The following is a 17,435-nucleotide window of genomic DNA, read 5'->3' as shown; positions in this document are numbered from 1 at the left end:
TAAAAAGGAAAAAAAAAAAAAAAAGTCCTTCCAGTATTTCACTTACTGTGTTTGCTTTAAAGGTAATCTGAAAACGTACCTTTTTGATGCCATGGAAATGATTATAACTTGACCAAATCAGCTTTGTCTCTCAAAATTTAGATAATTTAAAACTTACTTTACTTTTTTTTTCTTTTTGTCATTAATGCAGAGATTTCACAGTAAATCCTCACTATGCCAGCAAAGTCCATTTCTGAAAGAAAAGACTCAAATGACTCTGTTAAATGTTGGTACACATAATTTTGTGTTGTAATATTGTGCATGAAGTGTGAAGATTCTATTTGCATATAAGCAAATCTATGTATATCTAAAAAAACAAGTAGGTTTTGTTGCACCTATTTTTATCCTATGATTTCTTAAAAATAAAATTGTCTGAGCTAGTTATAATTCCCACAAGCCAATTCTAAAAAGCTTTTTAAGCAATTCAGTTTTGTTTCAAAGTTTAACAGACAACAGTTTGTGTTTTCCATCCTGTTCTCTAACAGGATGCTTACTTCCAAGAGTAGAGATAGATTTATGATTCATTAAAATGGCACAGTGAAAGAAAAGGTTAGTAGAGTATATATTTGATTTGTATTCATGAACTGCTCATTGACTGCCAGTGTGGACTGTGCGAGTATGGGTTAGTGACCACAAGGCAGGTGAGGACAAGTATCAAAAGAATTGCAGTGTGCTGGAATATTTAACATTTTCACATTAGAAAGGCTGTGTATGGTTTATCTTAAGTAAGAAAATTCTGTGTTTAGCTTGAAATATACTACCACTATCACTAGTACATAATAGCAAAATAAAATATTTTCCCATACGGCCATGAAAGTAAAAAATAGATTTCATTTAACAAAAAAAGTCCATTTAAAATGGTAAATATGATTTATTATTTTTTTTATATTGACTTTCTTTTATTAGGTTTTATACAAAAGAAAGCATTTATTGGCATATTTATTGACATGATTCATTTGAATCTTGGAGCAAATTGCCTTCCTGATGCATGGATGAACTTAACGCTTCCACATGTAAGTTTACTACTATTTTCATTTCAATTGAAGTATTGGTTTGTGTAGAAGATGCAGCATTGTCTTTACTATGATAAAGTCAAGAGTATAAGTATTATAAGGCATTATCACTTTTTCCTTAAAATTCTTCTGTTTCACTAGAGAAAGATTCTGGAAGCCACTGTGACAGAAATAAAATGCTTTTTCTAGCAATTCCTTAGAAACCATTGAAAAATAATTTCTAGGAGTTGAAAGGAGGCTGTTCATGTTCTTCATTCCAAGACAGGAGAATAAAATCTGTAGCTGTATGACCTTATTGATTCAAGATTTTTTCAGATTTAGGAACATGGAAAATTGTAGTTTAGTCTTACCAAATCTTCCACCAGTGAATACTCTGTTTAATTTTACTTCCAGTTGTTGTTGGTAAACCTATAAACCTATGAAAAGGTTTCCTTGTTTTAGCATATTTTTTATAATTATTTCTGTCAGTAAGCCATGATTCAGATTAAGATTTTAATTGGATTTTACATGAAGGGAAACAGCTTTATTCAAATATTTTGCACACAGATGACAGCATGAGTAAACCATTTGAAAGCTTCTGAGCGGTGTATTCCCACTGAGTTTAGTGAAAACTAGGCACGGCTATCATCATCAGTATATTAAAATCTAATCTTAGCACAGGAAATTAATTATAGGGGGAAAAATATGAGTCAAACATGCATATATCCCATGTTCTTTATTCCTTGAGAACTTTTAGTGCTTATGAGTACAATTTTAGATTTAAAAACATACTTTACTTCCCTTAAAAGCACCATTTTAAAATGAGACTCTTAAATTTATGGTGAAAGCAAGAACTTACATACAAAAGGAAATGCATGAAACATAAGCTAAGATATATGTTTATTCTGCAGAAGCTGTCCTGAGTGGAACTCCCCATTTCATAATTTTATGACATAATAGAATTTCAAATAAGTTTTAAATTTATAAAATGTGGTATTGTACCTGCCAATCTTGGGGCAGTTGACATCTACAGCATTACCAAATTGTCTCAGTCTGTGTTGTCCCAGGCTCTTATTCCTGTAAAAATATATTCCTTCCTTCTTGAACTCCAGTCTGGAGCAAACCAGGCACTTTCCTTGACAAGGAAATCTGGCTGTGGGGCAGAAATAGAGTTACACAGTAGGGTCTCAACACACCAGTAGTGGAGAAATGAACTGTGCCAATTTTTTTTCTTCTACCACGTACAGCCTTTGCAACGCTGTGTCAGGAGATGTTACACGTATTTTATTTGTGTTCTGTATCCCACTTTGCTACCCACATATGTCTTCAGTGGTAAAAAGACACATGCAGCAATCTGCAAAGCAGCTTTTCCACTACTACTTTTTTTCTGACTGAAAATAACAGTGGAGCAGGGGAAAGCCATGTGGTGGTCACCTGTAAGAGTAAGGAAAATAGGGCCAAGGCACAGGCCCAAGCATTTGCTTGATTTTGTACACGTGCTGCTAAATTGTCAGTTCCATTTTTAGCACTCTCCCAGATGGAACATAGTTCAGGAGTTAGCGTGTAGTAAGGGCCATTATTTAATAGGCAGTTTAGATATAGACCACTATTTAGAAAGCTAGAGTATTTATTTAGAGGGATATCAACTGCACATACCAATTGGCCTCAGTGATGGACAGTGGTGATCTGTGGCTTGTTTTGTCTAGTGATACATGTCCTTTATTCATCTTTGAAATCTCACTGCAGAAGTCCTGTCCATCCTAACCAGGTAAAAGACCTAAGTATATGTAGCATATTGAAAGAGTATGTTTATGCATGCATATTTGACAATAGTAATGATTTTTGGTTTTATAGTTACAAAATCTGGCATCTGCATTCTCAGTGAACTCAGAACTTACTGACTGGCGCAGATTCTTGCTAGCAGCAGCACAGCCTTGGCCAGTACCATCTGTGACACAACTTCTCAAAACGCTACACAGCTTCAGGTCTCTTGATGTAGCTGGATCAGGCTTTGTTACGCAGGAATACTATATGCAGGTTATAATTCTTTTTTGAATGATATTCTTTCGTTAAACTCTGAACTGAATGATGCATTTTTTGGTTTATTCACATTCAGAAACTCAGTCTGAATTTTGAATGTTTTGGGTTTTGAGCATGCTTTCTAGTGTCTTCAGGAAACTGAAGGCCTAATACCCATCTTATCCATAGTTCCACAGATCAGGCTAATGAAGCTTACTTCTTACTTCCATTTCTTTCTTCCCCAAAAGTAAATTTCAAGTGAAAATCCTTCCCATTCAATAGAAACTATTCTGTGAGCACTTTGACTACTATTAACTTATTTTACATCATTGTATAGTTCACCAATGTTTTTCAGGAAACAAGTTTCCCGAAAGAGTACTAATAATATATTTTTATTCCTTTAGCAAAATTCTGCTCATTAAATTTTCACTTCCTTTTACTTTAGATTCTTAATCATGCTTCAGATGACTGCTGGTTCACTCTTTTAATGCATACTAGCTATATGTATCATATGTATTTGTAGCTATATATATTGTAGATATATATATGTCAGTTTCAGAACTATTTTCATTAATTTAAAACTTCCAGGAGTGCCTGCCAAGCCCTACGCACCCAAAAGTTGCAAAGAAAGAAGTTCTGCAAAGCCAGAAACCCCACAAAATGTGCAAGTCTATCTGCATCTATTTAGACTGTTGCAGATTATTTATTGATGCATGTTATTTATGGATGTGGTGATTTTTACTGAAGTGTTAGAGCTTAAAAATAAGCTAACAGTTACAAGACATGCAGATTGTGAATGCAAATTTCTAACACAGGTCCTAGTTCAAATATAATATTAACTGAGCAATATAATATTAACTGAGTGATTAATTTACTTCAGGATTGGAATTTGCTCACATGCAGCTAAGGATAGTAAATATGCAATGGTGTATGCTCATTTGTTTATAGGCTTACCCTCTGTTAGTTCTTCCAGATTTCCAGTAGCGTGATGACTCCGAACCTACAGTCTATACAGTTGCTTACAGACTGAAAAAGACTAAAAAGTTCATAAACGCACAGGTAGCTCCACAGCTATCTGTTTGAGAAGAGAACTATATCGGTAGGCACATAACTTAGGTGCACCAGAGAATGTTATGGGAACCTCCAGGGACTATCCAAAGCAACTCAGTTCATCAGTCTGCATTGCTCAGAAGATTTGCTCTGAAACCAATTCATATCAAATAAAAGTTGTAATGTCTGTCATCCTTATTTCATTTTTGAAAATATGACCGAAATATTCTTCACTTAAAACCTCATGAAAACCTTGTATATCTATACATACAAGATATATACTATGTGTTTTCTTTACAACACAAGACATACAAGGTCCTAGAGTTCATGTAACTGACAGTACTGTGACTTGGAAATTTTGCATATGCAATTATGAGAAGAACAGGAAGAGAATTTTTCAGACTTAAGTAAAATTTAGTCCTCTAATTTAAAATTAATTGATGAGAAACATCTGATTTTTTAAATTGCAATATTTGTTGTACCCTTTTGGACCAGTTTATGGCAAATTTTATGAGATCAGTGCTTGTTTCATTTCTTTCTTATTCATTTCTTTCTTGAAAAAGTGATGATTCACTTCCTGTGGAACATAGTGCACTAGAGAATTAATGAATCAGTGCAGTGCATAAAATTAAGGAAAGAACAATAGCAGAGAGTTAGCAAAATTATTGTTTATCAAATGTTATCATTGATATTGTAATATCATATACAGCAAACCATCTGATCTATTGCTGGTAAAGATTTCAAAAACAACATGAAGTCTTTTGTCTTGTTACTAATTTGTTCAGTTTTCCCAGCTAGCTCACATAAGGAAATAGCAGAAAAATAGCTTTATTAATTTCTTTTCCTTTCTGAAAATCTCTTGGAACTTCCTGTTTTGTTCTATGTCATTGTCTTGTTTCGTAAAGAAAACACATAGTAGTGCAATATTTTATATAACCAAGAATCTGATAATTCAGCTGAAATGTGGAAAAGGATGTTGCTAATGAAATTTATAGTTTTGTTACAATATTTTAAGTTAATACCTACGCTGAAAGACTATTGCATCTCATTAACAACTGTGATTCATGAAGATTCCCAATTATTTGAAATCTTTCATGTTAGTCTATAAATATAATAGGGAACATAGATTTTTTCATATGTTAAAATCTTTCAATAAATTGGTAACAAACTTTATTCTCTGTTTAATACTGAGACTTACATGCATTCAAAATGTCATGAAACTATTTATTTTATTTTACTGTATTAACAAGAAACAATGACAAGCATGTTCATTGAGAATAACAGGAAGAACCTTCTACTGCGAATTTGAGGTGCCCCAGCTGGCCCCTCTGTCTACACCTGTACTAGTAAACTATACAATGCTAGGGAACATCCCCAGGTAATGGTACTCAGCCGTCCATACTTTGATGTTGTTTACATGTTAAATCTGGCTTGGTTTAACATGCACCAGTTCCAAGCAAGTGAGATTTTCTGTAGGCAGTCTGTTCATGGCCATTCTGTTTTAGAAGGTAAGCTCTAGCTGATATTTCCTGTGTGTTGGGTCTAGTACTGGAGAGTTGGTTTTGGGCACAGTTATAGGTATAGCTCTGTAGGCATTACAGGACACTTTGTCTTCTTGTTGAGAGCAAGCAAGCACAGGAAGGGTCATGCCTCTATTCTTCATTATACTGAGCGTGTGGACAGTTTCTTCCAGAAGTACAGCTAGGACAAAAGCTATGATGTAGCCAAGGATACCCTAAAAGGATGAAACTAGAACACACATAGAAACTCAGCATCATATTCTGCTTCTTGGGCAGTATAGGTTTATAACTACCTAGTTCATTTTCACTTTTTTCAAGAGCATAGAGTCACTCCTATCTTACTCCATTTTCAGTAATTCCCAAAGTATCTGTTAAAAAGTACAGTTACTCAATTATTCTGATGTCATTGTAGTTAACAACAAACTTAGCTCAATTATGCCCAGAAATTAAGCTCTTAGTTACCTGTCTTTTGAACAGTTATAGAGCATGAAGACCAGTGTATTTCACTATGTAAAAATAAATTACTTTTTTTTTTTTTTTAATCAGGTTGGCTTATGGTTTAATGGAAACGAAGATGTAAGCATAACAGAAAGTTGCACAGAACCTTTGCCTTTAGATAGGCTAAGAGATCTCGTAAAGGTAACTTTAAAAACAGGTATCTTGAAGAGACCACTCACTATTCTAACCTATGAGGTCTCATTAAATGTTTCTTGGGTCTTTTTTTTCCATAACTGCTGCAATTTTTCAGTGGTTTTTAAGGACAGGTGGTGCCTCAAAATATGAGTTTCATGTATAAAAACTTCAAAGTTCAAAATAATGCAGAAAGAAATACAGGAATTGTCCTTCAGTATTCTAAATCATAGTCTACTCAGAAAGACTTAATTATTCCTGTTCTTCTCTAAACCACATTAATTTTGCTACATAGTAACTGGCTTTTTAAAGAATTGGAAGCAAATGATCTTTGCATCTAAGCTTGTGGAAGTCTCCAGGGAAGAAGGAGGTAATAATGTGATCTCAATACAATAAAATGTTTTGGATCTATTTGTCATGATACAAGATTCTATGAATTTCTCCTTGTTCTAGGAAAGCCCTCAATCTAGAAAAGAAAATATGATGATTTCTGTTTCCTTGAATAACATTTTTTATCTTGATTTACACAGTATTAACACATTTTTAAAGATAATATCACTAATCAGCAGTCATTACTTTATTTCATCTCTACAGTCATTGATTTCTGCTTAATTAAGTTCCACTTGTAGAAACTAATTTATGTATTTTTGTCCTTTTGTAGTTTTTCTTCAGTTTATTTGCCGATACTGGAAAAGATGCTGCTCTGCTCAACTATACTGAGATGCTACTTTATTTTGCCTCCCACTCTGATCCAGTTGAAGGTGTTTACAGAGCACTTAGCATTGCTACTGGAACATACATTCATAGAAAAGAAGCTTCTCTTCCATGTGCGGTAAAATATTACAGTAAAATATTAGATAATAGTAGTGGTTCTTGCAAATTAAAAATTAGCCAAATTTCTGTATATTTGTGTGTAGCTCCAGTCCTTACAAGGAGTCCCACTGATTTCACAGGAACTCTGCAAATAGTTCCACTGACTTTGGTAATAATACTCATAAGTATTCTTCCAAAAGTCTAAAAGTTTCCTTGCCAGGTAACAATGAAAGTTTAAGATATTTTCAGGGAACTGCTCCTTGTACAGATGAACAGAGGACCCTAATCCTAGACGACTAAGTCCAGCTATCAATCCTTAGGAATTAGACGGAAGTGTGCCTTACAGTGTTGCTATCTAAAGATATAAAAGCTCATATAATTTCTTTTCCACTATGTTTCTTTGGGGTATTTAGAAGTATATATACCTTTATGTTATTTTCAAGTGTTTTGGCTTACCCATAAATCAGAAGGATTAATAATTATTTTATAGTAAATAATTTAAAAAATTATTTTTAGAGCTATGATGAATGTATTGCCACATCAAATGAAGCTTTTGAACATTTCCGGAGTATCTTGTTATTTTTAGTCTCAAAGCTGCCATTAGTGTACTCTATGTGTCAGTTATTTATTATTGAATTATAAGTCATTTTTTGAGACGTAAAATTTATATCACTACGCACTTTGGAAAGAGCTTGCTCTTCTCAGTAATAAAATGTTTCACTGTGCTATCACAACCACAGTGACTCTATCATTTGCTTAATACTTAAAATATAGTTGTGCTCTCCAGAAACTATAGAAAGGGCATAATTTTACCACACAATGTAATTCTATCCATATTAATAATTACATTTTATCACTTCAAATAACAAAATATATTCTTGTACTCCCCTGTGTCTGCTTTTATTTGGCACAAAGGAGTTTTTGTCCATGAGAGACACTGAATAAGACAATTTTTTTTTACATTTCGTAGGAGAGTACAAAATGCTTCAAATTAGATACAGTGGATCTGAACAGTTTCCCTTATTTCAGTGGAAAGTTCTCATGTCACTGGATACAAAGCAACACAACTGTGCCCCTCCCTAGTGTTTTCTGCTTGGTTTGATCTGTTTAGTTGGGACTTTTGTAAGCCTCTAATTACTTGCACTGGCATTATTATGTGTCTACGACTTGTTAAGGCTGTGAGTCACTGTGGAAGGCAAAAAATTTCCTTCAATCTAGAATTCACGATGTATCTGAGAAGCAAGAGTTATACCCCATCCAACCTGAGAATTTCTTCATGCTTAGTTTCCCACTCAATGTATTTGCTCGGTGAATCCATGGTATGTCTGATGTATGTCTCACAATGTATTATACAGACTGTTTTTGTGCCTAATTCTAATCCCTTAGAAACCTAGAAATATCTAAAAATTAGATGCTAAGTGAACATCTTGCATGTGTGGATTCTCTTTGACATTATAGTAATCTTTTATAGGTTGGTGCTCAGAACCACAGGGTTAATAGAACATAATTTTGGTATTTCTTTCTTGTTATGCCTTGTGTTCCGTATTTGCACACTTCAACAATCACATTGAATAGAGAAAAAGAAGGGAAAACATAAAATCCTGTTCAACTGAAGTGAATGAGTTTTCACCACTGGCTTCAGTAAGGCCAACATTTCATGCAGGGTATTTCACAACCACAAGGTGGCAAAAAGTAAATTATGGGTTGGTATTGTGTCGCATTTGAGTCAAGCTCCATCAAATAGAAAGACATAGGTCCCTGGAGACCTACAAAGTGTTTTTCAGCTCCAAAGTAAGAAACTAAACCTTTGTCTGACTGTGACTGTTTACATGTGATCTAAATATGCCAGTTCCCACTAAAGATACTGGAAATCTAGTAAATATTATTAGTGGAATATTCATCAGTAGAATATAAAGAGCTATGCAGCCCATCTCAAAGAAGTTTTGTAATACATCTTAGATAGCCAGTGTATTATGCAGCAGCACCTGATTTAAGTTTAAGATGTTAATAGGGAAAGAGCAGACAAACATATTCTAGAGATTTCTCTTACTTTTACTAAGTTCATAGCAAAACCCCTTTCACTTAAAATGCTTGGCTTTTAACTCTCTATAATTTTATTATTGGTTGTGTAGACCTTACAGCTAAATGTAAACGGTACAGTGAGAGATAGAAAAGCCTAACTGCTGATATTTGGGTGATCTCCACTGCTGAGTGTTAAAGAGTTTTGTTAAAAAACACTCTGTCAATGACTCTGCTCCTTCTGTGTTGAAAAGGTCATATATTATGGCCTAAGACATGTAGCACGAATGTGACTGAATCTCAGCAGTCTATCCCTCCTAACGGGAAAATAAATGCAACTTCCTGTTGTTGTTAGTGGTTGGTCTACACAGGGGCCTAATCTAGTCAAGACGTTGTTCACCTGTGTGAGGTCCTTTCTTGCCTTTGTGCTCACAATCTCTACAGCTGTTTTGTTTGTTGGGTTTTTTTCAGTTGTTGGTTTTTGGTTTGGGTTTTTCTGTTTGCTTGTATTTTATCTTTGGCATCTCTAAACAAAGACACCTCATTGATTGTTCATAGTAAACTTCCAGTTTTTCTACATAAAGCCCTTCTCATTGTCTGTGAGCAGCTGGTGGTGAGACTATGTTAACTGCTAGCCTAAATGAAGTTCTTGCAGTGATTCCTTAGTTTGGACTAGAAAATTTCTGCTACTTTTTTCATGTGAGCATCCAGAATTATCAAGTTTACTCCTTATACAAACACAAAGTTCTTAGTAGGTGTTGTAATTTGTAACTATTAAGTATTTTTATGTTTTCTTGCTCAGAATCATATTAATTTCTCAGTGGAATGTTGGCCACGTTCCTGGAAAAAGATGTTTATTAAATTTCTACTAATGCCAACATTATGGATATTTCTGGACTTTCAGGATCTATCCCTTCATCCTACGGTTCAGTAGATAATTTTTTGTAACTTGACAATTTTTGTTTTGTAAGAACTGAAGTTTGGAATTATAATCCACTGACCCTTAATGAATGTCTAACTGAAACAGATGACCTACTGGCAGACAATTTAATTAACTAACACCAAGTATTATACCTATACTTTCTTAGGCTTTTCCTTATATCAACATACAGCAAGATGAGGAAACTTTAATAGAAGAAGAAAAAGAAGTCCTGAATTACATGGATGAAGGAATAATTTCAGTGGAAACTCTACTCAAAGTGTTTCGTACTGGAGGAAGTAAAGACGAAGATAATAATAGATTTAGTAATCCGGAGAAGGAAGGCAGCTATGATAAGGTAAACAGGTTGATTCAAAGAAGGTTTTGTACGTTGTATTTTACGTTAAATAAATACCTGCTGCAATCTCTGCTTTTCCCCAATTTTTTTGAAAGAATACATTGACCACATTTTTTTTTTCTTAAAGCATTTCATCAAAATATACAAAGAGTTAGGCAGTAAAGATCTGACACCCATTCCAGTTGCACTCCTTTTGAAGCATTCTTTCATTCAAGATTTGATCAACAGCTATCAAGAATATAAACTTCCAGTAAGTATTGCTTTCTGGAACCAAGAACTTTTTAAGTACACATACTGAAATTTGCATCATCCCAGAAATGTAAATGAAATTAATTTAGATACTGCCATTTTGCAGTGTAGCCCAAATATATAGCGTAGCAGGTTGGGATTAGATGTTTCCTTTTCCATGAAAACACCATTGATCAAAGACTGCTTTCTGACCTATTTTTTTATGCCTGTTTTGCTGGGCTATAGCTGCCTACAAGTTTTCTACTGCCTTGTCACATGTGGCATTGCCTTTCCCTCACCCAAAAGAAGGAGCCTGGTTGAATTATCTTCCCAGGAGGATCTTACTGCAAGACCCTATGAGATATGTGATAGAACACATTCCATCCCAGGCCAACTAGGCTGCTGAAAAGAGCATGCAGAGGTAGTACAGGTCTGAATGTTTTTCCCTGACATACTCTAGATCTTCCCTGTTACCTGCACCTATGTTTAAATGTGCATTAAAACAGTTGCACGTGATACAAGTTTGGGCCAGAGTATACCTATTAAATGTGTTGAACTATGGCAAAAATATGTGATACGTAGGGTATAAGAAAATAGTGTGAGACAAGATGAAGGGATGCTTCCATTTGCATGCTCAAAATTCAAACACGATCAGTCTTCACAAGCTTAAGATGATCAGCACCAGGAGCACATAATATCGCACAACCTTTAAATCTGAATAAGATGCATAATGCTCCAGGAGTAACTTTCTATTTCGTAATTATATTCATACACTTGTAAGGAGTGAAGTGCTCATCGCTTATTGTATCACTCGTAATCATTGTTAGTAAAAGACATGATATAAGAATAAAAGAATATATTTATTCTGTCAACAAGGGTTAAAAATTTGTATTTTTGTAGTAGGAAGAGATACAAAAGGACAATGTAAGAGAAAGACAACACAACTGAAGATTACAAGTATGAATGTGTATCTGTCCTGCCTCTGTTAATGTCTCAGCCAATTTGGGAAGATAGACACCATGGAATGTTAGGTCCTTCCTCCCTTCCCTTCTCGATTCTTTCTTCCTGACCCTTTTTATTTAATTGAGTACTGCATTTCCTCATTTGAATTTTTTTTCCAACTTCACTGGGTTTCTTCTAGACTAGGTTAACCAGCTCTCTGTTCTGTATATGATCAATCTCAAGAACCGTTCTTTACATAGGTACTTCATTTACTTTGCAACATTTAACATAGTGCAAGCTCCCCATGAAGACCGAATGTGTGGTCTAAAGTAGCAGTTAACTAGAGTGTAAACTGAGTAATGCCATATGCATATACTTTGCTATTTACAGGCAGGAGGGCTGCTTTTTAAAACCTTTTTTCACTAAACAATAGCTGAATATCAAGAGCAAAACATCTATTCTTTATCAAATTTCTAATCTTCCTGTACTACTTTCAGGAGGAACTATGTTATATAGCTTAAAGAGTGGACTATAGTATGCATTTAAAATTTACTAGGTACCACCAATCACCTATGTTACTTCTGGCTGGTAGGATATGTTCAGGGCAGTACAGTTATAAAAATTGTCAGTCTATGAGAAAAAGTGTAGGTCAGAAACTATTGTATATGAATCTTGGCAGTAGCTGAGGGTTTCAAAGCACATGCTCTAGGCCAAAGAAATTTCCACAGCTTGTCTACCAAAGATGTATTGGAATCATTGCATTTAAATAATACATTTTTGCACTCACTTGGCAGATTCATTTGATGCCTCTATCTACTGACTTGACAGTTAGATGATGCAGAGCTTCAATTTTCATTTGTAATGCTTAGAATTTCCTCTTGCAAGGGCTTATACTGACTATCTCAAATATAGCGCTTTATGCTTTCTATACTTAAAAAGGGAAGATTATATTCCTTGACTGGACTGGTAAATACAGGCTGCTGTTTTATGCATGAAGTCAACACTTCACAGTTTTACTTTCAAATTGTGACTAAGTGGGGAAGATCCACAAGTTCTTACTCAACTTTACAGCAAATTATATTCACCAGCAAACAGGCACAGTGACCCAGTGGCCATTGTTTTATGAAGGTTAGGATTTTGGTCAAAAACATGAACTCCAGGAAGAGTTTTCCTCTGACTATTCTGTATTTGGTGAACAGGTGCTGTTTGGGTTTTATTTCCCAAAACATTTCCAAAGTAAGTAAACAATATTTTTAGCATCAATTGTTTTTTCAGAAATTCTCCCAAGACTATAAAAATCTCTATAAAAATGAAATGCAACCACAGTGCTGTTATTTTGAGATCTTTTACAAGATAAATATAGCTAGTTAGGGTGTGGTTTCCAAGGTTAAAATCTTTCTACTACTGCAGTCATAAACAGTGGAAAATGAAATGTTTTGCTGAAAACTATAAATGGAATATCTAGCTTACAATTTTTTTAATTTGTGTTAGGGCACCTGATTCTTTTGGTCTCATGATGGCCTCTTGTACTTTAACCAATACTATCTCTGGTATAAATATTTGCTCCAGGTGAGATATGTTGTCTTTTAAAGGGAGTTTGTTTTCTTTATTCATGTACCAGTCATCTGGCAACATCCTTCATGATGATGACCTTTCTGTTAGCATCAGCCAACAAATAAACTTGGAATTTCTGTTACTTTTTCATCTGGGTTTTTTTGTTTTGGTTCAGTTTGGGGTTTTTTTCTGTCTTGATTAGTAGTCTTTCTGGTCTTCACTAGAACTTTCAAGTAGTTTGCCATTACCAACACTTTTTTTTCCATTTATCAGATGAAATTTATTCCTTTAGAATAGTTAGACCACACCTGTATGTGAGTGTGTGTTTATGAATGCACTTCATTACCTTTTGAATTAAATAAATGAGAAAATATTTTTAGACTAACAGATTTAGGTGACAGATGCAAGCCATTCTGCTTGCTCCACTGCAGAGGTTTGTGTATTGAGTTTGGTCTATTAAGGGATCTTTTTCAGGGCTGGTATTATTTCTTGTTAGAAATTTTGCCTTCTATCCTGAGTCTGTCACTGATAGATACAGTAATATAGGGACAACCACACATTTTAGTAACTCTGGATATTGATTGTGATAAACTTAAAGTCTGGGATTTATGCATGTAGAAATACATTCTATTTCTTAAATTAATGCTTTCATTAATCTGTTATTTTGAGGCATCATGATATTAATATAATTACTAAGGATAACAAAGTAGTTTGATAATTAGCATTCAGTTTGTTGATATAAAAAATATTATGCATTTCATAATGTTACTTTTTTTATCCTGCTTTCAAATCCTCATTAGTCCTTTTTGAAGATAGGAATATCATATTGTATTTCTATGTGTCTGTGTTTTGAATACATTTAACAAGCTCTTAAAATATATTTAAATTAGGCCCTTGGATTAAGCTTGTTTCTTCTAAATTGTCATATTATTATTGCTGTTATTGTTGGTCTTGTTGATCATTTCAGTAACATTACTCATATATTCATTCAAATAAATAGGAGTTCCACTGATACAGGATTTCTGTAGTATAGTTAACATGTCTTTATTAAAAAAAAATAAATTTGATAGTACGTTGAAAAATTATTACACAATCTGTTTATATTCACAGCAGCCATTTAATTTTACACTACTCAACAAACATTCAGAAATTATTAAATTATCATTTAAAAAAGTAATAATGCTTTCTCTCTAAGGAGAGTTCATACATATTATATTCACTAAGGGTTGTGAGGTAGACCATGTAGTTCACAGTCAACTCTAAATGCATACTTTGGCAGAAAAAAGCACTGCTGAATCACTGTCTACTCATACGCAGTAGTTGTAATACTTATGAAACTTGAGAAGCCTTTTTCATGTGGTGTTTTAAACGTCCCAGAGTGCAAGAGAAGGAAAATTCAACTCAATGTTTAAATACCTAGTTTAAAAAAAAGAGACCTATGTTATGTTTCTCTTTGTCACATATTCCAATTTAAAAAAAAAAAAAATCTTAGGAAATGCAAATATAAATGAAAAATACTGTTTATTACATTTTAAAAATTATTAAAATATCTATTCATGCAACAGAAACATTAAGTTTGCTTCATTAAACACAGACATAGTAAATCTGTTGGTGTACTATGCCTCCAGTGTTTTGAGGCTATTTAGTTTTGCTTTCCTCTGCAAAACTGTTACATAAGTAAAATCTGTCCAGATAAAACATTGTTAAATGCTGTTCTGCCACTCTCTTTTCTGCGTTGATTATAATTTTCAATCACACTATTCTTACTTTTAGACTGATATTTAAGATATATCTCTGTGGCATTGCTGGGGTGTAAATCTTCCACTTCCCACACAGATGAACACAGTGACAATACTGGATGCGTCTCTATAAATCATTTGCTCCACAATGATAAGTAGTAGATTGCTTGAGCTAATTTTTTACAGGAACATAGACTTGTACTCTATATTTGTTAGAACTCTCATAATATAGTTCACATTCTATCATGCCAGAAGTACTACAGTTTAAACTGAGATCCTTATCTGCTTCGTGTGGTAATGATAAGTACTGATAATGAACTTGCTGAAGGTTTCATTTGCTAACATTTACTTTTGTCGAACCGGAATTAAAACTACTTTTTCTGACTCCATGTGCTGAAAATGGCCTCCTTAAGCTGAAGTATTTCTTCGAGTCAAAGATATAAACGCTAGTACTACCTTCTAAAACAAAGGACTACTAAAATTATCGTTTAACATGGTTCTTCTGTACTTATCGAAATGCTCCTGATATTTTACAAGGCATGGGAGGCATCATTAAATACAGGCAATTTCTGTGTTTGAAAAAATGCTGTATCTTAAAAATGTGCACAAAATACATATTGGAGTATATATTTAAATTTAAACTAATTTATTTTATAACAATTCTGACTCAATTATTCTTCTAAAGAAAAATTTATTTGCTGACAGTACCAGAAAGTGATAGAAAGTTAAATTACCATTTACCTTTGTCTTAAACATTTAGCACATTATTTTTTAATCAAAAATTCCTTGTTAATCCTGCTTACACAATGGATAGTATAGTTGAAGTAGGAAATAGAGAAGATTGTGCTAATAAAAAATTATTGGAAATTAACAAATGAAATGACATGTTATAAAGAATGCAGAACTGCGCAAGAAAATAACTAAATGTGGCTATTATTCCAAATGCTAATTACTTACTTTCTTTTATTTCTTTTTCTTTGAAGTATTTTTTAAGTTCAGCCTGAAATATGACATATAAATAAAAGACGCTTTATTGAAGAATTTGATTCTGTTCTGAATAATATTCGCTGGTTTAAACAACAGTCTTAATACTCCTGTTTATTGATAAGTTTAAGCCAATGTTTAAGATCTCTGCTTACTTTAAGAACTGCATTTAACACACTGTAGTTTTCTAAAACTGCTGAATGCAATGACGTTATGTAGGTAACATGAAAACATCATCTCAGTAATATTAGTGCTAAATCATGAACTCTTTTAGAATTTGCCATGAAGAATATTCTTTCTGTAATTGTTGCTGTATGTTTATGTTTTCATTAGTGTGCTGAACGTACATAGTGCTTTAGCTGAATGACGGCATTGTTTTTAGTGCCCTTCTGAAAGACATGTAATCTAAGGGAAGTATAAATTATAGCAATGTATCTCCACTGAAGTTAGTTTTTCGTCATAATCTAGTCACTAGTTAGAAAGCTCACCCCATGGAAAGACAGGCATTTTTATTCGAATTTTTAGGGTAGAAGAAGCTGCAACGTAAAATGACCTTTTAATGTTTCATTTTCCTTTCCATAGGATATTAAAACCTTTTTCCAAAGATCCGAAGAAGCACAGTCATCTAATGGAAAAAACATCATCAATGTATGGAAAAATGATCTTCATGAATGTTAAGAAACTTTTTTTTCTTTTTTTTTTTTTAAGTTTATAAGAAATGCATCTTACATCTTCAGTCCTCCCTCCCATGGGAAAGGATTATTTGTTTATTGTTGTGGGGGTAAAATCCTGTTGCAATTATACATTTTCTGTTACTTTAAATTAAAAACCAACCATACAACAAGAAGAAAATACCAAGAGGGAAAGTTATGGCTAGTACATATTAAATAATCTGATGATACTTCTAAATAAAATTAAACCAGTTTCTGAATTTAAAAGAGAGCTGATAGTGTGTTCATTAGTAATTGGTATAAGAACAGAGTATTTCCAGTTCGTGTAAGTGAGCTAAGATATCTGGTGACCTTTCGTTATGTGCATACTTCATTGATTCATTTTTTTTTCACTAATTAAATGAGTTTTTAAAAACATGTTGCAATTCATAACTAATAAAATAACTAAATGAAAAAAATGTTTCTCAAAGTTTAGGATAAACTACCAAAAAGACATTATGTACATGAAAATGGAGTTCTTGTTGACAGTGGAGATAATGGATCTTTGCTAGGCAACCATCCTACATCTAACCCTTCATTGCAGCTGAACTCTGCTAGCACCCACTAAACCCCTGCAGGCTCTTTGTCAGGTGCAGCATCACAGGCATCCCAAGGGCATGGGTGGCACAGGGTGCTGCTCTCCAGTAACCTCCCCACTCATTGCGCTGCACCGAGCAGGCCCCAAACAAAGCAGTAAGGTAGGCGCTACATCGTTCGTGGTTCCACTGCTAATTCTGCGTATAATATTGGTAAGTCATAGAATTTACAGTGAGGTTCCACACAACTGTTTGCAGGAATCAACTAAAAGTCCTTTTTTAACCAGCACAGTGTGTTCAAGGGCACCATATCCTCCAGACACACGTTTCAAGCTTTTGTGATTTGTCTAGGTGATAGGTGTTTGTCTAAAAATCTCTATGGC

The 17,435-nt window shown here is 33.9% G+C and overlaps 1 protein-coding gene across 4 annotated transcripts in view; it reads left to right on the top strand.

The window, feature by feature from the left end:
* The window catches only part of SPEF2 (sperm flagellar 2), a 78,001-nt gene extending 61,240 nt beyond the window's left edge, over positions 1–16,761 (top strand). For all 4 annotated transcript variants that reach the window (XM_030470403.1, XM_030470402.1, XM_030470401.1 and 1 more), the window contains 7 exons: positions 946–1,052; positions 2,886–3,068; positions 6,167–6,259; positions 6,912–7,082; positions 10,171–10,359; positions 10,487–10,609; positions 16,389–16,761. In XM_030470403.1, coding sequence (XP_030326263.1) covers positions 946–1,052; positions 2,886–3,068; positions 6,167–6,259; positions 6,912–7,082; positions 10,171–10,359; positions 10,487–10,609; positions 16,389–16,484 — 962 coding nt within the window. In that variant the 3' untranslated portion in view covers positions 16,485–16,761. The remainder of the gene's footprint in view (positions 1–945; positions 1,053–2,885; positions 3,069–6,166; positions 6,260–6,911; positions 7,083–10,170; positions 10,360–10,486; positions 10,610–16,388) is intronic.
* The last annotated feature ends 674 nt before the right edge of the window (positions 16,762–17,435 follow it).

This window comes from Strigops habroptila, chromosome Z (assembly GCF_004027225.2).
Source record: "Strigops habroptila isolate Jane chromosome Z, bStrHab1.2.pri, whole genome shotgun sequence".
NCBI classification, from domain to species: domain Eukaryota; kingdom Metazoa; phylum Chordata; class Aves; order Psittaciformes; family Psittacidae; genus Strigops; species Strigops habroptila.
The sequence above is the reverse complement of the archived record's forward strand: the minus strand, read 5'-3'. Positions and strand labels throughout refer to the sequence as shown.